Here is a 24783-nt window from a genome sequence, read left to right as displayed (position 1 = left end):
ATCCATCCCATCCCATCCCATCCCATCCCATCCCATCCCATCCCATCCCATCCCATCCCATCCCATCCCATCCCATCCCATCCCATGACCTAAGTGGCAAGGAAAATTTATGAAATTGTCTTGAATACATTAGACTGTTTATGGGTTTGGCCACAGTGTCAGTAGGTGATAAATATAACTCACCTGGTTGTAGACAAGGCAACATGATGCACATCCAGGTCCACGATGATCCATCAGTCCATTGAAATGACAGCTTGAATACATTTAACATATTTGCTGTATTAAAAGCACCTAGAATAAACACCCCCTGTCCAACCTGTGAGTGATTAGTATACACCTATATCCAACCATGCCTACCCAAACAATATTATTCCATGACAGTCCATAAGTTCCGAAGACCCGTGAAGATCCGGGGTAGAATAGGTCTACAGCAACCCATGCTTGCCACAAAAGGCGACTATTCTTGTCGTAAGAGGCGACTAACGGCATCAGGTGGTCAGGCTCGCTGACTTTGGTTGACACATGTCATCGGTTCCTAATTGCGCAGATCGATGCTCATGCTTTTGAGCACTGGATTGTCTGGTCCAGATTCGATTATTTACAGACCGCCGTCATATAGGTATCTTCCCATAAGACAGACGTCCTAAAAGACAGACCGCTTAAAACAACACATTTTATGGTTGGTTGCATAAGGCTTAATTAAGCTGTACTCTTCATAATAATGGTATGTGCCCAGATAAAAAAGACAGAATTAGGTATTAACTATAGTTTATCAATTCATGTAATGAATTATGATTTTTAAATTAAGACATATTGCATCAACATATATATATGTGTATGTGTATGTGTATGTATGTATGTATGTATGTATGTATGTATGTATGTATGTATGTATGTATGTATGTATGTATGTATGTATGTATGTATGTATGTATGTATGTATGTATGTATGTATGTATGTATGTATGTATGTATGTATGTATGTACATCAACATATTTTTGCCAGATCGCATTTACTTGTGAATATTATCAAAAACAATAACTTACATACATGTACCTATCAAACATATGAGACCAAGTACCATATTATTTTACGTCACTTATTAGAAAGTCACAGTGTCCCTGATGAAATCCCTGATCAAAATAAGACAATTTTGTAACCATGCATACATATACAGTCATCCCTCGCCATACAGGGTCTTGGGGTCCATGGATGACCCCCGCGTTATAAGAAACCTGCGTTTTAGTAACGATTACATAACGCGGTACAAAGGCCAAGTAAAATCGTATTCGTGTATTGTGCCCAGGCAAAACTATATTGTATTGTTGGAGGTGAAAAAATCCCAAAAACTTTGTAAGTGAAAATAGATGTATGTACATGAAACTTGCAATCAAACACCACAAGACATGATAATTCAATTGTTGTTCCTGTTATGCTACCTGTTATTCAACTCAGCCGGAAATAGCAATCAGCTGGGCACAGATCTATGTTTGGTCCAATGTACCGGTGATTCAGTTAAAAACGATCCGAAAATATAACATCAAAGAATTTCTATTCCATTACCAGAATAATTTATATGTCCAGCAGTTATTCTAACAGAGATCTTATATTGCTATAGTATAAGTATAATGAATGTTTTCTACGAACATATTTAGCATAATAATTAGCATTGCTGAGCACTTTGGGTTACCTGGCTGGATACATTTTACGTAGGAGACAGTTTGACAAGTCACCGCTGACTTCCCGCGGTACGTGCCACTTTGATTGTAAAAAAAAACAAAATGTTGGCAATTAATTGTCAAACATGACTTCAATGAGTCAATAACACGGGTCTTGTGGTCAATGGATGACAAGGCTGTAATCTGTTTGTGATTGCTGAGAAAAATGTGATTTTGGTGCTATCGTGGTAGGCGTGAAAAACGGACCCTCACGAATGTGGTAAGTCGGACGTTGTATGGAATAAGGAAATGCCATCTTACTCACGGTTTCTCCGTTGTTCTTGTAAACAGTTTTAATGAATAAAAATGGGATTGAATTTAATCACATAAAGTGTGTTTTCTGACATCATACATTTTCGGATGGCGGTGTTTACCCACACAATTACGCGGTATGTTGCATCACAGCAAACGTTGAAAGTACTCGGCTGATGGCATGTCTTTATGATAAAGTTATTATGATGTTTCGCTGTTCATCTATTATTATTGAAAAAAAATCTGCATGTTTTAAGCATGTGAAAAACCATGGATATGTACGATAAACACTGTTAATTGCAATCCGCACTGAATCACTAGTTTACAACGTGATTAACCAGAGCTCAACAGCGGATTTGTTGATGTGCTATTTTCGATGACGTGAATATGTGTGATCACTGGGCAACTTTTTTTATGGGAGCCACGGATTACCCTGCGGTTTAACCGAATCCGCAGTATCGCGAAGAGCGTTATTGCGAGGGATGACTGTATATATAATAACAAAGATACACAGTAAAGTGCTTGAGAACATTCTTAACTTCTCTAACAACTCAGTTCTCTACTACTTAGTGGGTCATGAAATACATAGGACAGGCCACAGAGAAAGTGTTTGTTCTACATTACTTGTCCAGATATTGAGTTCATTAATAGATGCAGATTGCAAATAAGCAGACTGATAATTTACGATAATTTTGCTAAAGGTCCGGGTTTACAGAGTTTATGCCAGAAGCTAACTACCTGTTTGGCTGCATAAATCTATAAGCGTATCCTACCTAATTCCCCATAAACTATAAACTTTGGGGTTGATTGTCGAAGCCCACAGGCTAGTTTCAGGAATTTTAAATGCACGTTTTCTATTATATTCATATGGGTCAGTAAATGGCAATGGGTCAGTAAATGGATTAGTAATATGTTTTGAGAAGTGACTCTGGGTCAGCTCATTAAATAAATAGGGGTGGACAACATGGCTCAGCTAATTAGTACGGTACCCATTGAGTCTGTCTTATGGGACGTCTGTATTTTGGGAGGTCTATCTTTTGGGAGCTAACCGTCATATAGCTGGAATATTGCTGAGTGCGGCGTAAAACTACACTCCCTCCCTCACTCCAATAAGTTCCAATTTTTTACTTGACATGAGAGTGTAGAACGAGTATGTAATTCCTTTGTGAATAAGTGAAAAAGTTTATTTTTACACAGCGAATTATTTATACTACTCAAAACATGTTAAGGACACAATTGGAAGGTTGTGTGCAGCAATACTCACCAACTATGCTAGACTCATTGTAGTCATATAAAAATATTGGGCATTTTGAGTAAGATATATTATCCAGAATTAAATAAAAAATAATCACCCTTCCACATGTCACTTGTCTCAGAATAGTGGCCTTTTGGCCAAGACAAGATTTGCTTTCCCTTCCTAGAAGCAGAAGACAAACTTGAAGTTCTGATACAATCGTAATACATTGTTTGTTGTTTCAGCACCGGGGTCCGGTGGACCGACCAACATGACATCGGAGAGCGAGTCAGATGACACGGACATGGGTCGGCTTCAAGGTCAGTCTAGTTTACAACCACTTGTAATTCCTAGCATGGGCAACACAGTAACAAGTTGCTGCTCACATTCGTTTGCCTGTCTCTTTTAATTGTTTGCCTATTGTAATTAATGATTTCATATTCACCTCTCTCATCATTTCATTTAGTAGAGACTGTCTTCTTTTGCCTATGACAGATGTGGGTTATTTGCTTGTTTCCTTTGTTCTTTTGCAAACTATAATGATTCATTAACTCTCTCCTTTGTGTGTGCACTTAGATTAGTGACTAGTTATCCACCAAAGTTCAGATGCACATCTGCAGATATTCAGGGGTTAAACATTCACAGGTCTGAGGTGCCGGACCAACATGTATATTAATGGGTTCAAGCATTAAAAGGTCTGATGTACCAGTATTTCCTTTACTGGTGTTACTGTCAAATTTGCTCTGTCATAAAGTGTCAGAATTTAACAAATCATTAAATGCAACAGTGAAGTAATGAGGTGATTTTCATGTTTTCTATCATGTTACTGTCACAGAAACTGGCCAATCAGAATTTTTTTAAGCCCATCAAAAATTTCCATTAGAAATGGTTTAATACTTGAATTTTATCGTTTTAAACATTTACGAAAATGATCAAAAGAGTCCAAATGTATGTTTCATTACTTGTTGACAGTAAGGTCTGGAGATGTACTATTGGTCACAGAATTTTAATTATTGGATTTGGACCAAACTGAGGCTTAAGGAAACAATGAGTGGGGCCAGACAAGTTCCATTTTGGACCTTTAGGTTTGTTTGGTTAGAGGTCCGGTACCAGAGTGTTTCAGAGAGAATTTTCAACCCCTGAGAGACGATCATGAACGATGAGAATAAGTTTCTGTACAGTCCAATTGTTCAGATGTTGTTATGGACTTGTGTGAAGCTATCTTCTGGTCAGCCTTGTAGGTGTATTGTGGTTTTACTCAAGTGAAGTGAGACGATAATAAGCCTGGTTTCTGTCTGACCATGATGTGTTACTTAATGTGGGCATTGTTCAGGATTCAGAGATGTTATGTAAATCTGGGATAAGTAGCGGCCTCCTCCTTGCTAAAGATACACCTGACCCTCGTTACACAAAGGGAAGTTAGGGTTACAACTGTTACAAGTCTGCGATGAGAGCTGAGATGGTTTATCGAAAATGTTGAGGACTTTATGTGTAGGAATCCCTGTGGCTAATAACTAGGTGGATGATAAGGTGTTGTATGGAAAGTAAAGATTCCTCCTGTAACTATGTTTAAGATGGGATGGATAGTGTGGAAGGTGAGGAACTGATTGCCAGCCATTTGCACAAGAATGTGTGGAATGAAGATGTTCATTTATAGGCTGGAAAATCATTGAAATTTTTGCATGAAGTAAATTCCTTCCCCTTGTTTCTGCATGTGAGAAGTAGGCTAAATTTGTCATTAAAACATTTCATGGATTACTTTTCTGTGGACAGTTGGGACTACTGATTACTGAGAATAATTCATCTGTAACAAAATGATGAGAAAATTGTAAACATTTCTACTCTCCTGTCCAAGCAATTTACTTCCATCCTATCAAAGACTTCATTAGAAACATTACTTTTTGAGAATTTTGGACTCTTGTCTCAGTTTGACCTATAGTATTATGCTTTTTTGAGTTGCCTCAAATTTGCAAGCAATTCTTAGAGATGTATATTTTGTTAAGTATTGAGAGACACCATAAGGCAAATAGTTGTATCCCACTAGGAAAGAGAAAGTATTGTCCTTCCCACACCCTGTTACCTCCATCCAAGGAAAAGCACTTGTTCGCATTAGCACATCTTATAATTGTACCCAAAAAGGTTATTCGGTAGTGTGGATGAGGAGGTTGTAACTAGAGGAGATGATCCTGTCTTTGTAAGCTTCTCTTTTCTGCCATGAAAGTCGGACCTACAGAGTGGCTGTTGTTGTTTTGTTCAGTGTTAAAGGGCCCATCTGCTCTGTGATCCCTCCCAGCCTGCCAGTCCCTAGAGCCACAGAGTGAGTGTAGTGTTGGTGTAGTGCTGTATTATGAGGGCACCTTTGCTCTGTTCTACACGTGTTTCAGCTCTGCTTGAAGCCCGGGGCCTGCCATCTCACCTGTTTGGGGCACTAGGACCACGTATGCATCAACTACTCCACAGAACCATGAGTGGGGGAACCAGTAAGTCCATGTCTTACCTGGGCAGAAGATTCTGCTTGGCGGAAACATTACCAATACACCTTGTAACGATAGCTATACTTTTCATGTCTTCTTACAGACAATACCAATTATCCACGTGTAATCTATTTGAATCAACGGTTTTTCACATGCGCTTGTAGTTTAGCTCTTTGCTTAAATGCACAGCTTCTTTTCCTGGTATATTAGTAGATGTTATTTTAATCATTTCTGCTAGTTGTACAGTATAATATTCATCAGCCTCGCCATGAGTTTCATTGAATCATTCCTTCTAATCATTACTGTGAGTGACATGTGACTGATGATGTTGCCTTGTGTTCTGCAGTGAGCAAGGTCCAGCAGCTGCTTCAGGGTCTCCAGGCCTCGGGTGATGAGGGCCAGCAACTCACTGCTGTCATGGAAATGTGTCAGGTCAGTAGATTCCATCAGCCTATGTGTCATCAGCTACCCTCACTGATGTCATGTGGGCCTATGTCATGGCTAGGATGTCATGGCCAGGTGCTGCCTGTAAACCTACCCCAAGTCACTGCACCAATGAAGCTCAAACTTGACATGTTTTTTGACAGTAATGATGATACCTGAATTTGTTGATGAGGTTTGAATCTGATTTTCAATACGGCCATTATGGCTACTGTATTGAAAATTGCATTTGTGGCAATACAAGATTTGCATTTGAAACTCTTCTCCCTTCATAAGCAATCTTGTAATAAGTCAACTAGAAAAGGTGTTCTTATCAGTGTTAGAGGCTTAAGAAATGTAGTTATGTCCTTGATTTCATCTACTGTGATCCCTCAGTCCCTCAGTAGGAGATAATGGTTGTATCAAAACCCATGATCTTTCTTCAGGATGAAGAATAAATAAATGTTCCCACCAATAATGACAAACTGTTGATCAAGGTGGTTTTAAAAAGGACTTGATGACTTAAGTAATACTATTCATGACAATGTCTGACTAGTCCCAGATGCTCAAATCAGGCCTTGGGTGTGGAAATATCAAGATTGTGGCCATAGCCGTTTTCGCTTTCCTGCCACTTTACGCTGACCAACTGAGATATGACTGATGGTCTGTTGGACAACACGCTCAAGATAAACCACTGTGATATGATTCCTACCCTTACAACATGATGAAATAATCAAACTAGAGTGAATCCAATCCTGAATTCCCTTACCCATCTCCCCTTTATTGTTATGTAAGGGATGAGAGTTCTTTCGCATGCATGAGATGCTGGGTTTCGAATCAGGTTTGCCCTGATTATTGTCACCCGCCGCAACGTACTATGTCCCGATTCTAGTTAACGCGATATCTCATGAACTGTTGTACCCAATGTCTTCAAATTTGGTAACAGCTTACATTGTAATCCCCCAATGTAAGCTGTCACCAAACTTGGGTGACCTTGACCTTATCTTCAAGGTCACCACAACACTTTGACCACTTTTTAAACTTATGTAAATACGATATCTCATGAAACATTGCACCCAATGTCTTCAAATTTGGTGACAGCCTACATTGGGGGGATTACCCAGACACCAGTTGATTTGGGTGACCGTAACCTTATCTTCAAGGTCGCCTTGACACTTTGACCACTTTTCAAACTCTTGTTAACATGATATATCATGCACTGTTGTATCCAATGTCTTCAAATTTGGTGACAGCCTACATTTGGGGATTACACAGACACCAGTTGATTTTGGTGACCTTAACCTTATCTTCCAGGTCACCACGGCACTTTTACCACTTTTCAAACTTACGTAAATGCGTTATCTCATAAAACATTGCACCCAATGTCTTCAATTATATCGACAACCTACATTGGGTGATTATGCAGACACCAGTCATTTCAGGCATCTTGTATGTGACTAAATATAAAGTAGTAAATATGTTATAAATATTTCATTCTTCTTTAGCAGCGGGAGACATTGCCATATTAGTGGCAAACACTTGTATTTCTTGGTTTGTCAGCACCATGCCCATATCCTGGCTTTCACCAATTTGGTAAACACAACTTCAGGCCTCCTCCCAAATCAAGCTGGTACTCTGCTATGACCGAAATGCTATGAAAGTGTTGTAATACCAAACTCACTCATTAATGTCACTTTTCCCAAGACTTGAACCTATACTTACTTCATTTGGGGCTTTAGCATTGCAGGGAGGGCTAGGCAGTTGGGAAAATAATGAGGTTCCGGGAGACAGACTAACTTTTCCCTTTCTCCCATCCAGTTGCTGGTAATGGGGAATGAAGACAGCCTGGCAGGTTATCCAGTGAAGCAGGTGGTGCCGGCCCTCATCACACTCCTGCAGATGGAACACAATTTTGACATCATGAACCATGCATGTCGGGCTCTCACCTACATGATGGAGGCTCTGCCCCGGTCTTCAGCAGTTGTTGTGGATGCTGTGCCTGTCTTCTTGGAAAAGGTGACAATTACAACTTGATTTCATTTGCTTTTCTGTTGCTAAAATTTTGAGGAAAATGCAAATCCATGAAATTTATTGATTTTCGATTATTGTTAAAGATCTCATTCCAGTGAAAATAGGAACTAGTCTGAGGCATAAGTCTTAGTAAATTTAGTCGCTTTATGAGCTTATGATAGTCACTATTTGAGGTCTGGTGAAAAGGATTTGAAAGACAAGATTGGATGAGTTGACATCAGTGGGTTTTTTCACTTTACTTTTTTGGAAAAAGGACTTGCTGTAATTAAGTTGTGCATGTTTTGGTGTATGAAGAAAAATTGTGCTGGGTGTTTAGGATGATCCATGATGATGATGATGATGATGAGTACTTGAACCGTGGTGAATTGATGTGTTTCAGCTGCAAGTCATTCAGTGTATGGATGTAGCCGAACAGGCTCTCACAGCTCTAGAGATGCTGTCTCGGAGACACAGCAAGTCAATCCTGCAAGCTGTAAGTTCTCTCAAGAATCTAATCTTGAATCACTTTATTTACACCCTTTTCTATTTTCTTTATACTAAACAAACAAATTGCTTGTTTTATGGTATATTTCTTGAAGGATGTCAAGATGCTTGATGGGCACAAAATGGTTATTTGTTCAAGTACTTAAATGGTCCTTGTCATAACCCAACATTAAATTGAAGATTAAGGGACCCCCAGACAAAAATAATGGACACTGTCTAGACAGCATGGTCATCATTATGAGTCGTCAAACGTTTCTTTCTGTTTTCCAGGGAGGAATTGCCGCATGTCTGATGTTTATAGACTTCTTCAGTATCTCTGCTCAGCGCAGTGCCTTGACTGTCACTGCCAACTGTGTCCAGAGTTTATCCTCAGAAGAGTTCCACTACGTCAGGGACTCACTGCCTCTACTGAGTGGGCGACTCAGCCACCAGGTATGTACTGGGTAGTCCAATCTCTACTGTTACTTTAAGGTGAAACCTAAGTTAAGAAACAAGTAATACATATTGTATTTCAGATGGTGCTGGCAGAATCCCTGTCAGCTCTCTACTTGTCTCAAATCTGGACACAATGGTTAGATACCATGTGTTAGACCAACTGACTGGGGACGTTTTAAGTTATGAAATTGGTTTCAGTTTTTGCTATTTCATAGTTTATTTTAATACAACAATATATGTAGATACATGTCGATGAAAGGTTTGCAGTCTTGGGAAGGATGTTACTGCCTCAGGAAGGCTATTATTGTCATCTGATGTTTTCGGTTCCTCATCTACACTGTATGTTTGTTTCAGGACAAGAAATCAGTGGAGAGTGTGTGTCTGTGCTTCTCTCGACTTGTGGACAACTTCCAGAGTGACCAGAGATTGTTGAAGGAGATAGCTGTGCATGGCCTGCTCTCCAACATACAACAGCTGGTTAGTGCACATTAACTGCTTTCCTGGCTCCACTACAGATAAAACACCTTTGGGATTACGGGTTAGATTCTGTCACATGCAACCTGTGCTGGTTATAAGTGGCAACCCAGCAATCTGGGTGGTCACTCGGTGACTTGGCTGGTTGTTGGTCATTTTAACCATTCAGTTGTTCACAAAATCAAACACAAGGTTATGTGGTCATGACTCAGTTTTTATCAGACCGCCACTAGAGTTGTAATAGTATTAAGTGTGGGAATGAAACAATATAATAAATGAAGAAGGGTTGGGTTTTTTTAAAGTTTTTCATAAAAATTAATGAACCGAATAATGTGTATTTTGCAGTTATCACTCCTAAAAAGCAGTAGAAAATCCTCAGTCGGGACTAGCTACATTTTGATATGTTTGATCAATTGACATTAAAGTGCTTATGGCCAATTTAGGGTTTCATGGCAGAATAGATCGCTAAGATTCTAGAACATGTTATTACTTTAGATCATTTTGTTTATTCATGCTCATACTGTTGGGCACTTGTTTTCATGATGCAGGCTCAAGTATCTACAGGCCTTTGTGATAAATTTGGATTATTTCTGACCATGCCATGAAACAATATACAGTCACTGACCTTCTGGCTCTTCTTTTGTTCAATGTTCAGTTCATAGTATCTAATTACAAATGATTGTGTTATTAACAAAGTTATGGTCAAAATAATGCATATATACAGTACAACCAGAAATTATTGAGAATTTAAGATTTGTAATTTTTTTTTAAAATTTCACTCATTACTCACATATTAAATGTGAGTATTAGCAGAACATAACTCCAGATTCAAAGACAGGTGAACAGTTAGTATTTTGTCAAGTCACCATGGGCAGCAATGCAGGCATCAATGCGGCGGGGCATACTACTGATCAAAGAAGTTAGAAAGTCGTGGGTCAATATCGGACCACCTCTTCTTTCATTTCAGCAATATTTGTCAGATTTTTCTTATTGACACTTTCCTTCATAAGTCCCCAAACATTTTCTATTGGATTTAGGTCAGGGCTATAGCTTGGCCAATCTAATAATGTCATATTTTGGATCTGAAACCAGTCCTGTGAGTGCTTTGCATGATGTTTTGGGTCGTTGTCCTGCTGGAAAATCCAAAAATGTCCATAGAACATGTGAGCAGATGGAAGTAAATGTCCCTGGAGAATATCTGTATACTGCTCACTGTTCATATTCCCTTCAAATACACAGAGGGGCGTTGCCCCTAACACAGATATGCCACCTCACACGTTAAATTTCGGACTGTACTTTAGGCGCTGATACGAAGGTTTTTCAGTTTGTTTGGTCCAGAATTTCAGTGTATTAGGAAACAGCCACACAGAACTTTCATCTGAGAAAATCACATTGTCCCAGTTAAAATTTCTATGCTGTAAGCACCAGTTCAACCTTCGCTCCTTTTGTTCAGGTTTCATGATCGGAGATGGAATTCCTCGACTTTTCTGCCAACTCATTGCACGCAGCTCAGTTCTAATTGTCTCCTTACAGACGGCAACAGTTCCTCTATCAATCATATCCAGCCTTAAGTTTTCTAAACTCCTTCGTTTGTGTTTAGAAACAAGAATACCAAGCTGCCTCCTGTCACCGACAGTCAATTTTCTGCGCCTCCCTGGGCCTCCCTGGTGCTCAATGCCATATCCATTTGCAATATTTTTCAAAACACGATAAACAGTGGACAAAGGGATGCTTGTTCTACTTGAAATCACTTTAGCTGATCTGATGTCCTTGTTATAATACTCTAAAATCAACTTCCTCTTCTCTAAATCATCCATACTGAGGATCACTGAAAATGTCGTCTTTCAGCAAGTAAACAAAGGGGGATCACTCTTCACAAACTAATGAAAAAGGATTAACGGAGTTGTCTCTCTTGAATGAAACCAAGCACTTGATAGCTGGTTTATACTAGAAATCCAATTAAACATATTTCTAAAATTCTCAATAATTTCTGTTCATACTATAGTAGTCCAAAGAATCTGATTTTTACGATGACCATAACAAACTGTCATGTCATGGCACCTTACATGAATTGATTGCTTTAGAGCTTTTGACTTCTTTTGCTACTTATTGGGCATGTAGCTGAGTACTGTGTTTGTGTTGTAGCTGGTGGTGAGCCCCCCAGTCATCAGCACAGGCACATTTGTGATGGTCATACGGATGTTGGGGGTCATGTGTGCCAGCTGTCCTGATCTGGCGGTTGTACTGCTCAAACAAAGTAGGTCCATACAACATAACGTCCTCAGCTCTGTAGTTTTTGTTGCATTTTACAAGGTAGTTTATAGATTGTGTTATGTTATAATACTTTCAGGGTCGGTGGGGTAGTTTTGTGCTTAAAAAGGCATTCACTTTTCATGCTTCACATTTGACATCTAATCTTGTCTTTTGCTACAACTTTCGATTAGTGTTATAAATAATATAAAACCCACTTTACAGTTCTTGTTTAACCTGTGCTTGTGTCAGATAATGGGGAGATACACACAGTCATTGACTTGACTTAGGACATAAGGGTCTACATTTTCAAACTTTGGCATAGCCTAGCTGTTTTGAATTAGTTACCCTTATTCTTTTTATCGAAAGAGAAATAGTTACATGAAAATGGATGAGCATGTAGATTGTTTTCTCTTCATCCTGGAATTGGTTTTCTCTTTGCAGAAATAGCAGAGACCCTTTGTTACTTGTTAATAGGAGCCTCTGAGCAACCCGAGAAGAATATAGAGGTCAGTGCACATTCACTGAGGAGCAATAAGGTTGGTTCCTGAGTAACTTAACTACACTCCTGTTCTGTCCCAGTGATTGATGATGTCTCATGTTTCAGCCCCCTGAAGAATTAGTCTTCAGCAAAAGATGCTTGTCATTACAAGTGACTGACTAGATTAAGTTGTCAATCTCATTGACTTGGTTGATGCATTTCATCATATCCCAGTTCATGGATAGATGCTCATGATGGCAATCACTGGATTGTCTGGTCCCGCCGTGATTGTTTACAGACTGCAGCCATTTATCTATAATATTACTGAGTGTGGCATTAATTAATCTGTCACCTGATCTTCTTTTATCACCTGGTACAACCTTGCATCTTTTCAGCAAAGAGCTACAATCGAGTGTTCAAATCTCAGTTGGCTCAAATTATGTTTCTAAGTTTGTCATCAATTTTGTGAGTTTCACCCACTTGTAAATGCCAGAAAACGACATCACTTCATACTTTTCTCTCACATGAATGTGACACACAGTGAAGTAACTGGAATGCTGTTCAAAGTGGCATTAAACACAGCTCACTCACCCTCTGTATATTGCTAGAACTTAATTAAAAAGATTGCTTCCTAGTTATTACATTCAAGTGGCATATACAAAAGATTCAGAAAACAGCCTGTGCTAACACAATGTCCTGTTTGCACTGTCCACAGTAATTAAGAAAAATGGAAATCCATTTGATAAATAGGTTAATGTTTGAAGTAATCGTATTAGTTTACTATGATTAAATTATGAGTTATCCTGTTTTTGTGTAGTAAAGTATCTTTAATTTTGTTCATTGTGTTTATTTCAGCTTGTTTCCCGAACTCCCCAGGAATTATATGAGATAGTTTGTTTGACAGGGTGAGTGCAACATCTATCTGTTTTAAACATTTCAATCTTAACCCCTTCAATGTAATAGCCGTGCTGTAGTGACAACATAATTCAGAGCTGCATCTCCAAGCACAGTGTAACCTGACTGTAAATATTTACACGTAATAATCATTTCTTTTTTGCGTCATCTTAAAGGCAAGTAAGTAAATTGAGTTGGTTTCTACATCTGTTGCGTATTACACCTGGACATAAATGCTATGATTTGTGTATTTTCAGAGAGTTGTTACCGAAGTTGCCAAATGATGGCATTTTTGCCATTGATTCGATGTTACGGAAAGGCAGGTGTGTAAATACAGATTCTGTGATATGGCAATGGCAGGATGACAGGGCAATGTGGCGGCCATACAACACTATTGACAGCAAGATAGTTGAGGTAGGCAAACTACCCTACTTCACTATTGACAGAAAGATAGTTGAGGTAGACACACTACCCAGCTCCACTACTGACAGCAAGATAGTTGAGGTAGGCAAACTACCCTGCCCCAAAATTGACAGCAAGATAGTCGAGGTAGGTAAACTACCCTACTCCATTACTGACAGCAAGATAGTTGAGGTAGGCAAACTACCCTGCCCTACTACTGACAGCAAGATAGTTGAGGTAGGCAAACTACCCTGCCCCACTATCTAGTTGAGGTAGGTAAACTACCCTGCCCCACTATTGACAGCAAGATAGTTGATGTAGGCAAACTACCCAGCTCAACTATTGACAAGGTAGTAAGATAGTTCAGGTAGGCAAACTACCCTGTTCCACTGTCTAGTTGAGGTAGACAAGGACCTTACTCCACTACTGACAGCAAGGTGTTTGTAGGCAAACTACCCTACTCCACTATTGACAGTATTTTAATTTAGGTAGGCAAACTGCCTTACAATGGAAGTTCATTTCCATGCGTGTGGGGCATTGCCAAATTGGTTTATGTTACAGATGTTATTACTCCTTCCAAGTCCAGTCTGACTGGATTAGTGATTACGGGGTTGCCCGGGAAGCCTGTTGCGGCAGGTTCCTCGGCGCCTCGGCTGACCTGGCATTAATGGGTTCCTCCCGGAGCAGGCTGATGTTTTCCCCTGGCTCCTCTTGACCTTATGAGCTTTTCTGGTCCTGCCTCTGGCGTCTCCTCGACGGCTCTCTCAGGAGTCTGAGATTATGGCGGGTGATTGATTCTGCCGAGTCGATATGGAGGAGGAGGAAGGGGACGGTGGAATCGGGAGGCGGGAGTGCCGTGCACTCTCTTTGCCTGGAATCGAAGACACTGGTCGCGGCAAGTTCCGCCTAACTGAATAAGATCGCCAGGTAATGAAGTCCTGCGCGGGTGGCTGTTCCGTGATTTATTACCCCCGGCACCCGACCCCTGAGTGTCGGTATCGGAGTTTCGGCTCGGGGACCTCCTCATTAGGTCACATCTAACGTAACTATTTTTTCAGGCGTTCGCATTCTACAACTAACCAGGTCGCAGAGGCACGCAGCTACGCATTCTCCCTCACTGGTCAGTGAGGTGGTGAATCCGCTCCTGGATGGTACTCTCCACCAGTGATGTTAGCCGAATGAAGCATACAAATTATCACGAAGGCTTCGTGACCTTCCTATGTTATCTGACCTCGCTTTCGCTCAGTCAGATACCATAGGAAGGACACTCGTTTCGTATAATTCGTATGTATTGAGACCGAGTGTAGTATTCTCTATATATCATTGCAATAGAATTTCATTTAGCATAGGGCGGTGGTTCGATTTCCTGCATGGATACAATGTGTAAAGCTCATTTACGTTGTCCCCTGCCATAATGTTGCTGGAATATTGCTAAAAACAGTGTAAATCTAAACTAACTCACTCACTTATTTAAGATGGTTAGTGGAAGTAGCAATGTGATGTTGTTTAAGCAATTCAGCTCGCCTGACTGAAACTTACATTGTGCAATGGCCATGTACCAATAAGATTTTCTGATACTTTGTGTAAGGGATCCAGGCAATGGTGTCTGTAAAAGATGTTCAAAGAAATCTTATGTGACTTTTGACATGGCTGACATTATTTTTTCATTATTCAGGTAGTCCTTCTAGCTCTAATTTTCTGCTTATTTACAACTACAACATACCTTTAATCTTCCAGCCACATCTGTGTCATCGGACCCCAACTTAGAAAGATGTGATTCCCGCGCTGAGATCTTGAAGGAGGACAGTGATCTGGCTACAGCCTTCATTCAGACACTCTTCTCTGTGTTGTACGAGGTCTACAGCTCATCAGTAAGTACCTCCTATTTAAGTCCTAATCAGTTTTGCAAGTATTATCACTGTCCAACAGAATACTAATTACATGTGAAGATGTATTGGTACTTACTTGTGTGCCTTGACGACAGGCTGGCCCTACTGTGAGACACAAGTGTCTGCAGACACTGCTGCGAATGATCTACTACGCATCGTCTGACCTGCTCAAAGAAGTGTTGAGGAACCAGCCAGTGTCAAGGTCAGATCATATGTACATTTTGTATGTTCCCACTATATATTCCTCGGACAATGATTCCAAGTTCAGTTATATCTTCATTCTGTCATAAGCATTGCTCCTATTCACCACCATTTCTAACTTTTGGAAAGGACATTACCAGCTGAATCACTCTTACCAGTACCTTAGCACTGATTTTCCCTTGCTCACCAGCTTGAAATGAACAACCAACCAAAATGCCCCTTCCAAATGCAAGTTCTGCATAGATCAACGTTCAAAATCATGGCTTAATCTTTGCAAGCCATTACTCAGACCTTCCAATGAAAATCAAAGAGCAACCAAACTATGGAACAGCCAAGCATATTACAAACAAGAGACAATCCCCATAAAATGCGCCTCAGTTTGTTGCAGTCTAAGTCATATACTGTGTTAGTTCCATCTGGAAATTTGTTAATCATTGCTGCAAAGCACACACTGTTAAGATTGTGGGCTCAAATCCATGTTTGCCCCTGATCGTGTTTCTAGATTTGTCAACACCACACCCATGCTGATGTTTTTCACCAAATAAAGACATGAATCCAGCTCACTCACTCACTCCAATGAGAACAATGTCTGCTGATTATAAATAAATAATGATAAAGACCCGAGTTCAAATCCTCACATGGGTACAATGTATGAAGTCCGGAAAGTCAAGTTTCTGGTGTAAAACTTCATTCACCCTCTCACTCAAAATTAAGTCCTTGGGTCTTTGTTATTTGAATCAACGGACATCCTAAATCCCTGCCATTTGAATCTAGGGCTCTAACAAAGACTCCACACACATTAATTCTTAATTACAAAGACTATAACAGTAATAAAATTCGTCTCTCTATGTTGTGAGACACTGAGGTCACAATGAATGGTGTCTGACAGCCATTGTTTCAATGTGTGTGTGTGATGTTTTCAGCCACATGGCTGCAATGATGGCATCACCAGATCTCAAGGTCGTCCGAGGGAGGCGATACAGATGGCAGATATACTGATGAAGAAACTGGAGGATATCTTTGGCATATATTTCAGAAGAGAAGGTGAGTTATCCAATGTTTCATCATTTGTTTACAAAAAGTACTGAAAATAATCAAGACTGATGATGACCTATGGATTGTCATGAATGAATGGATGGATAAATGGATGGATAGGTTTTCTTGTTAATTATTCTGTATTTAAGTTTTGAGCTGAACTAGCCCAGTGGTCTGCTGTACCTTAGTTGTGCTTTAGTCATGCAGTGATCAGTTGTTAGCACAATTGCCAGTTTGTCAGGCTATGCAGCATGTCGCTATCATTGATTTATATGATGCACTGGGCATCTAACGTTTTGCCTTCATTTTCAATCTTGTTCTGTCAGCATCAAAATCTTCCGATGGTAATTCTGGGTTAGAACTTGACCCCAGCAACCTATGCTGGTCATTGGCCCTCATGTTTATGAACTGTTGTTGACTATTTCACTCAGTAATTTTCCTAGTTTGGACTGATTACTTACTGCTGAGTGCTTACCTTCCATGAATTGCCCTGCTTCATTTTAATCAGTTCTCCTATACAATAGTAACATTCCCTGATGTGACACTGACACAGTGACCTGTAACTCTACCCACCATTTAACTGTTGTTGTTTTTTTGCTGTTCTTCCAGGTGTCATGCACCAGATCAAGTTTCTGTCTGAGATGGACCTGCAGTCCCCCTCTACCACCTCCAAGTCCATCTCCACCTCCTCCTCTCACAGCCTCTCCAGCAACAGCAGCGGGGGCAGTACCTCGGGCTCAGGGTCAGGGAGCATCGGCGGGGACACCATTGAGAAGAAGGAGACAGAAATCACCACCATCTCACCAGGAGCAACAGCTCAGCCTGATGAGTCCCCTCAGATGTATGTAGCTGTTGTCTGTGGCTTGTCATAAATTATAACTCATGCACAGCACTCTGATACAGTCGGCCAAAAAGAGCTTGAGACATGGAAAGTTTGATGAACTTGGAATTAAAACTTGTGACTAAAGCTGCAGACTGTGATACAGCTTTTTTAGAAAACTATTAAGATCATATGCCAGCCTCACAAAATAATTGTAGTACAACTAATCTATGAGAGATACTACTGGCAAACAAGGATAATTTGGACCAGCCGAGAAACGCGTTTTGTGAGAAGTACGGCTTGTGTAACGGCAATGAGCAAACCCATTTGTTTGTGAAAGGTAGAGCAGATGTTGGCTAGTGCACGGCATTGCATGATTATGAAATTGATTCCTAGCGTAGGCTGCAGCGCTGCTCTGCTCATAAGACTCTCACGCCAGTGTAGCAAGTCATCGCACTACACTTGATCGTGAGACAACCTGGGGCCCCTTAAGCTAACAATGGCAAGCCAGTGGTAGCACTCATACATGCTAATATGGGTCAATTGTCAGGTCGGTGCTCAACTTATCCTTGTTTGCCAGTATAAGTCGCAGAGGTACAATCAGGATTTTATACTTGAGCCCTGAAGTGCTTTTTAAGTTATGATCACTAATCACCTTGATATTTGGCTCTAGTCTTTACATGATTGGTCATTTTAGAGCTGAAACACTCTAAATTATAAATCTGTTTCAAGCGTTAAGTGATGTTCTCAAAGGAAAGCGAATTCAAAAACGAAATAGGTCCAACCAGAAAAGGCAAACAAATCAGGGATGATGTAATGAAACTGGTGCCTCGTGGTGGACCGGGTCCTAAGCAGTAGAACTTCCAGCCGTGGGGAAATCTTCAAGTGAGTAGAGTTCTTATGACATCAGTAAAAGGAAATAGTAATGTATTAGAAAGATTACAAATTTGAAAACCCAAATGCTTCATCCATGGGAATTACCTCTGATTAAAGACCTAACCTTTCCACATCACTGGGATCATACATGTAAACACATGCATAAGGTTTAGTTGAGAAAGATGTTGAGTTGAGAAGAGTTGTCTTCTTACTGTCATCTAGGAAAACATAAGATAGCAACAGAGAATTCTGTGTCCACATTTGCATTGAATATCATTTTTATGACCGACAGCATTCTGTGACAAGTGGGACTATAATCATTGAGTGCAAGTAGTTCAGCTAGATTGACGGACAGGGTACTGTGCGTTCTCGATACCACTGATTTCCAGGGTCCTGTCGCGAGCTGACCGCACAACCAGCTCGCTACTTGTGCTTCTGGCACCTTTGGTCGGGACAAAGCTGGTTTCCGGTAATTCTCAGGTTTCTGGCTCAGCCTCCTGTTCTATTACCTTTTCGACCGGACCTCCTATCCCAGAACGGAGCGCCCCAACCGAATCCCAGGATTCAGTGGGTGGCTTGGTCAGCTATCAGGGATCGCCTCCATGCGAAAGCGAATTCCTGCACCAGTTGCAGACACAATTCTGGCTTCGCTGGAGGGATTCGGACAAACGTTCAATATGAGGATAGATGGGCCTGTTATTCGCTGGCTGGTGTGTCAACAGGAGGATTCTTGATCCCTTTCTACAGATTTAGTCTGTGTGTTAGAATTCCTCCAGTTCGTTTGGAAGCCGGTCTAGCGGCTTCCACTGTTCGAGGATATTCTACGGCTATTTCTACGTGCTTCATATTCCTGTTGACGGTGCTCTCTTTGGGGCAGCACCTCTGTACAGCAGCTTTTAGCAGGCGTGGGACAGAATCCGTCCGTTGTCCGGACGGATTAGTCCCCGTGGGACTTGTCAATCGTTCTTGATTGGCTGTCCGGTCCACTGTTTCACAATCTGTCGGCTCTTTCCCTCCAGCTGTTGACGCGGAAGACGGCGGCGCTTGTGGCGGTGACTTCTGGCAGGCGGGTTGGCGATATTCATGCAATGTCGGGCGATCCCGCTTACTGTTTTTCACAAAGACAGAGTTAGCATTCGGCTGCCTGGAGACTTACCGCCCTAAGAAGGATAGTCCCTTCCATGTGACGGCGCCTATTGAGCTCCCAGCTTTCACTCAGCCTTCCTGTCCGTACCTCTCACGACGTTGCTCACGCCTTAGATGTCCGTGAAGACACTTAAGGCTTATATCAAACTTAACAAGGGTACCCGTAAGGGTAACCAATTGTTTTGTTGTTATGGCGGGTTCAGGCTGGTCTTCCGCCACCAAGCAGACCATTTCTCGGTGGCTTGTCTCTGCCATACATATGAGTTATACTCAAACAGGGCGGATCCCCGCCTGTTGGGTTGAAAGCTCATTCGTTAGGGCAGTGGCTACATCGACAGCTTACGCTTGCAGCCCTGCCCATTGAGGAGATCTGCTCGCTGGCTATTTGGAGCCGTCCGAGCACGTTCATCCGTCATTACCAACTTGACAGACTCTCCAGTGAGCGTGCTCGGTTCGGTCAGTCAGTTTCTCTCCAGTGGGCATGGTTCCACCTCTCTAGCCGATTGAGCTTTCGAGGTTTTTTATTGTGTGAACCATTATCTGCCTATTTTTAACACTGGGGTTGGGTTTTACAAATCTTGTTACATTTTCCCTTGGTGATGGGTTTTATGTGGTGCTGGTTTTTATTCCCATGTCTCTTGCTTTCTAACCGAGAAGCTCTAGACTAAACTGCCCTTGGAAACTTTGCTGTTCATATTCCGCATTTCGCTTCTGGGTTTATTATGGCCCTTATCTTCACTTCCGAAAGTAGATAACGGAAGGAGGGAGGTGTGTCTCGTTAAGCTGCATTAGCTGCAGGTTTCGCTGGACAAATTTGCATACACGTTTAACCCTGACCCTGGCTCATGCCCCCGCCTGATTGGCTTTGGTGGACACGCGTGACCGGTAAGTGTGCCTTTTCTGCTATAATTAGCTTGGGAAATTCCACTTTTGTCGGGGGTGTTTAAGCAGACAGAATGCCGCTCCTGAGATCCATCTTTAGGAGTCTGTCTTATGCTTATAAGTACCCCAAGGAGGAATATATAAAAAGAATCGAACCAACCTGTAGAGGTTTCAGATTCTTTGAATATATTCCTCCTTGGGTACTACCACCTCCCCTCAAGATTCTGTCTGACTTCGCTCAGCATGGAAAGTGAGGTACGAGGTTACGGTCTAGAGTTACCTGCTCTTGGCTGTAGGGGGCCGGAAGGCCCTGTAAGGGTGGTCTCACAAGACAAAACGTAGTTTTTGTTTTGTAAATATTTTATTCAAATATTGTTACAACTGTCGTAGGGAATTTAAATGGACATTTAAATGCTTATAAGTACCCCAAGGAGATTCAAAGAATCTGAAACCTCTACAGGTTAGTTCGAATATGGCACGTGTTGGTTCCTGTCTGGCGCTCGGCATTAATGGAAACAAGGACTGGTCGACTCGGAGACAGTATAATGTGTCTGAGTGGGGTATTCATGCTTCACTGCGGCATGGTATCTCAGTGAGGTAGCACTATAAAACCAGCTTAAGTCTGGGCTAGTACAAGCAGCCGCACATACACATACACACGCATGCACGTCGTCAAATGAGCGAAATATTCTCAAGTACGACGTTAAACCCAATTTCACCTCACCTCCATGTCCATGTCACTTGTTACCTCTGCTTCTTCTTTATTGACCCTGGGGTGATTGCTTCCTGAACTTTGACTTATATTTCAGGCTGCATATCAAGCTGGTGAAGATGAGGTCAGTCTTTCCACAATGGGCCGGTCCTACGCAGTTGACTTTAACTCAATGCAACAAATCAACGAAGACACTGGTACAGCACGTCCTGTACAACGCAAACTGAATCCCCTGGCCCCAGCATCACAGCAGAGCTCATCAGGTAATGACAGACTGTCAGAAGTAGCATTTAGCATTCATGAGAATTTCTTTCAGTCATGCAATTATTGTAAAAGATGTGAATGTCCAAATTTAGTGATTCATCTGTATGTGGACACATCTGTTGTTTTGTAAGGTTCACTGCACATGGATGAAAACAACATATGTGCTGTAATCAAACCATGGTGTAATATTGTGATATGTCATTGCAATAAAATTTCATTTAGCATAGGGTGGTGGTTTGATTTCCTACATGGATACAATGTGTAAAGCTCATTTACGTTATCCCCTGCCATAATATTGCTGGAATATTGCTAAAAACAGTGTAAATCTAAACTAACTCACTCACTTATTTAACATGGTTAGTGGAAGTATCAATGTGATGTTGTTTAAGCAATTCAGCTCGCCTGACTGAAACTTACATTGTGCAATGGCCATGTACCAATAAGATTTTCTGATACTTTGTGTGAGGGATCCAGGCAATGGTGTCTGTAAAAGATGTTCAAAGAATTCTTATGTGACTTTTGACATGGCTGACATTATTTTTTGATTATTAAGGTAGCCCTTCTAGCTCTATATTTCTGCTTATATACAACTACAAAATACCTTTAATCTTCCAGCCACATCTGTGTCATCGGACCCCAACTTAGAAAGATGTGATTCCCGCGCTGAGATCTTGAAGGAGGACAGTGATCTGGCTACAGCCTTCATTCAGACACTCTTCTCTGTGTTGTACGAGGTCTACAGCTCATCAGTAAGTACCTCCTATTTAAGTCCTAATCAGTTTTGCAAGTATTATCACTGTCCAACAGAATACTAATTACATGTGAAGATGTATTGGTACTTACTTGTGTGCCTTGACGACAGGCTGGCCCTACTGTGAGACACAAGTGTCTGCAGACACTGCTGCGAATGATCTACTACGCATCGTCTGACCTGCTCAAAGAAGTGTTGAGGAACCAGCCAGTGTCAAGGTCAGATCATATGTACATTTTGTATGTTCCCACTATATATTCCTCATAAGCATTGCTCCTATTCACCACCATTTCTAACTTTTGGAAAGGACATTACCAGCTGAATCACTCTTACCAGTACCTTAGCACTGATTTTCCCTTGCTCACCAGCTTGAAATGAACAACCAACCAAAATGCCCCTTCCAAATGCAAGTTCTGCATAGATCAACGTTCAAAATCATGGCGTAATCTTTGCAAGCCATTACTCAGACCTTCCAATGAAAATCAAAGAGCAACCAAACTATGGAACAGCCAAGCATATTACAAACAAGAGACAATCCCCATAAAATGCGCCTCAGTTTGTTGCAGTCTAAGTCATATACTGTGTTAGTTCCATCTGGAAATTTGTTAATCATTGCTGCAAAGCACACACTGTTAAGATTGTGGGCTCAAATCCATGTTTGCCCCTGATCGTGTTTCTAGATTTGTCAACACCACACCCATGCTGATGTTTTTCACCAAATAAAGACATGAATCCAGCTCACTCACTCACTCCAATGAGAACAATGTCTGCTGATTATAAATAAATAATGATAAAGACCCGAGTTCAAATCCTCACATGGGTACAATGTATGAAGTCCGGAAAGTCAAGTTTCTGGTGTAAAACTTCATTCACCCTCTCACTCAAAATTAAGTCCTTGGGTCTTTGTTATTTGAATCAACGGACATCCTAAATCCCTGCCATTTGAATCTAGGGCTCTAACAAAGACTCCACACACATTAATTCTTAATTACAAAGACTATAACAGTAATAAAATTCGTCTTCTATGTTGTGAGACACTGAGGTCACAATGAATGGTGTCTGACAGCCATTGTTTCAATGTGTGTGTGATGTTTTCAGCCACATAGCTGCAATGATGGCGTCCCCAGATCTCAAGGTCGTCGTAGGAGCGATACAGATGGCAGATATACTGATGAAGAAACTGGAGGATATCTTTGGCATATATTTCAGAAGAGAAGGTGAGTTTTCCAATGTTTCATCATTTGTTTACAAAAGTACTGAAAATAATCAAGACTGATGATGACCTATGGATTGTCATGAATGAATGGATGGATAAATGGATGGATAGGTTTTTCTTGTTAATTATTCTGTATTTAAGTTTTGAGCTGAACTAGCCACGTGGTCTGCTGTACCTTAGTTGTGCTTTAGTCATGCAGTGATCAGTTGTTAGCACAATTGCCAGTTTGTCAGGCTGTGCAGCATGTCGCTATCATTGATTTATATGATGCACTGGGCATCTAACGTTTGCCTTCATTTTCAATCTTGTTCTGTCAGCATCAAAATCTTCCCGATGGTAATTCTGGGTTAGAACTTGACCCCAGCAACCTATGCTGGTCATCGGCCCTCATGTTTATGAACTGTTGTTGACTATTTCACTCAGTAATTTTCCTAGTTTGGACTGATTACTTACTGCTGAGTGCTTACCTTCCATGAATTGCCCTGCTTCATTTTAATCAGTTCTCCTATACAATAGTAACATTCCCTGATGTGACACTGACACAGTGACCTGTAACTCTACCCACCATTTAACTGTTGTTGTTTTTTTGCTGTTCTTCCAGGTGTCATGCACCAGATCAAGTTTCTGTCTGAGATGGACCTGCAGTCCCCCTCTACCACCTCCAAGTCCATCTCCACCTCCTCCTCTCACAGCCTCTCCAGCAACAGCAGCGGGGGCAGTACCTCGGGCTCAGGGTCAGGGAGCATCGGCGGGGACACCATTGAGAAGAAGGAGACAGAAATCACCACCATCTCACCAGGAGCAACAGCTCAGCCTGATGAGTCCCCTCAGATGTATGTAGCTGTTGTCTGTGGCTTGTCATAAATTATAACTCATGCACAGCACTCTGATACAGTCGGCCAAAAAGAGCTTGAGACATGGAAAGTTTGATGAACTTGGAATTAAAACTTGTGACTAAAGCTGCAGACTGTGATACAGCTTTTTTTTAGAAAACTATTAAGATCATATGCCAGCCTCACAAAATAATTGTAGTACAACTAATCTATGAGAGATACTACTGGCAAACAAGGATAATTTGGACCAGCGCAGAGAACGCGTTTGTGAGAAGTACGCGGTGCACGGCAATGAGCAAACCCATTTGTTTGTGAAAGGTAGAGCAGATGTTGGCTAGTGCACGTGCATTGCATGATTATGAAATTGATTCCTAGCGTAGCTGCACATGCCTTGCTCATAAGACTCTCACGTCAGTGTAGCAAGTCGCACTACACTTGATCGCAGACAACCTGGGGCCCCTTCGCTAACAATGGCAAGCGCGCCAGTGGGTAGCACTCATACATGCTAATATGGGTCAATTGTCAGGTCGGTGCTCAACTTATCCTTGTTTGCCAGTATAGTCGCAGAGGTACAATCAGGATTTTATACTTGAGCCCTGAAGTGCTTTT

General features: G+C 41.2%; 1 protein-coding gene across 1 annotated transcript in view; it reads left to right on the top strand.

Moving 5' to 3' along the window:
• The window catches only part of LOC124273285 (E3 ubiquitin-protein ligase TRIP12-like), a 75491-nt gene that overhangs the window by 28168 nt on the left and 22540 nt on the right, over window positions 1-24783 (top strand). Inside the window, 16 exon segments of the mRNA XM_046708523.1 lie at window positions 3451-3525; window positions 5590-5685; window positions 6026-6111; window positions 7918-8115; window positions 8510-8602; window positions 8884-9045; window positions 9403-9525; window positions 11668-11779; window positions 12217-12281; window positions 13109-13158; window positions 13405-13561; window positions 21208-21373; window positions 21990-22123; window positions 22237-22343; window positions 23224-23342; window positions 23943-24174. Coding sequence (XP_046564479.1) covers window positions 3451-3525; window positions 5590-5685; window positions 6026-6111; window positions 7918-8115; window positions 8510-8602; window positions 8884-9045; window positions 9403-9525; window positions 11668-11779; window positions 12217-12281; window positions 13109-13158; window positions 13405-13561; window positions 21208-21373; window positions 21990-22123; window positions 22237-22343; window positions 23224-23342; window positions 23943-24174 — 1975 coding nt within the window.

The sequence above is a fragment of the Haliotis rubra genome, unplaced genomic scaffold (assembly GCF_003918875.1).
Source record: "Haliotis rubra isolate DU_JTF1 unplaced genomic scaffold, ASM391887v1 Scf179, whole genome shotgun sequence".
In the NCBI taxonomy this organism is placed as follows: domain Eukaryota; kingdom Metazoa; phylum Mollusca; class Gastropoda; order Lepetellida; family Haliotidae; genus Haliotis; species Haliotis rubra.
Note: the sequence above shows the minus strand (reverse complement) of the source record. Positions and strands in the feature narration are given on the sequence as shown.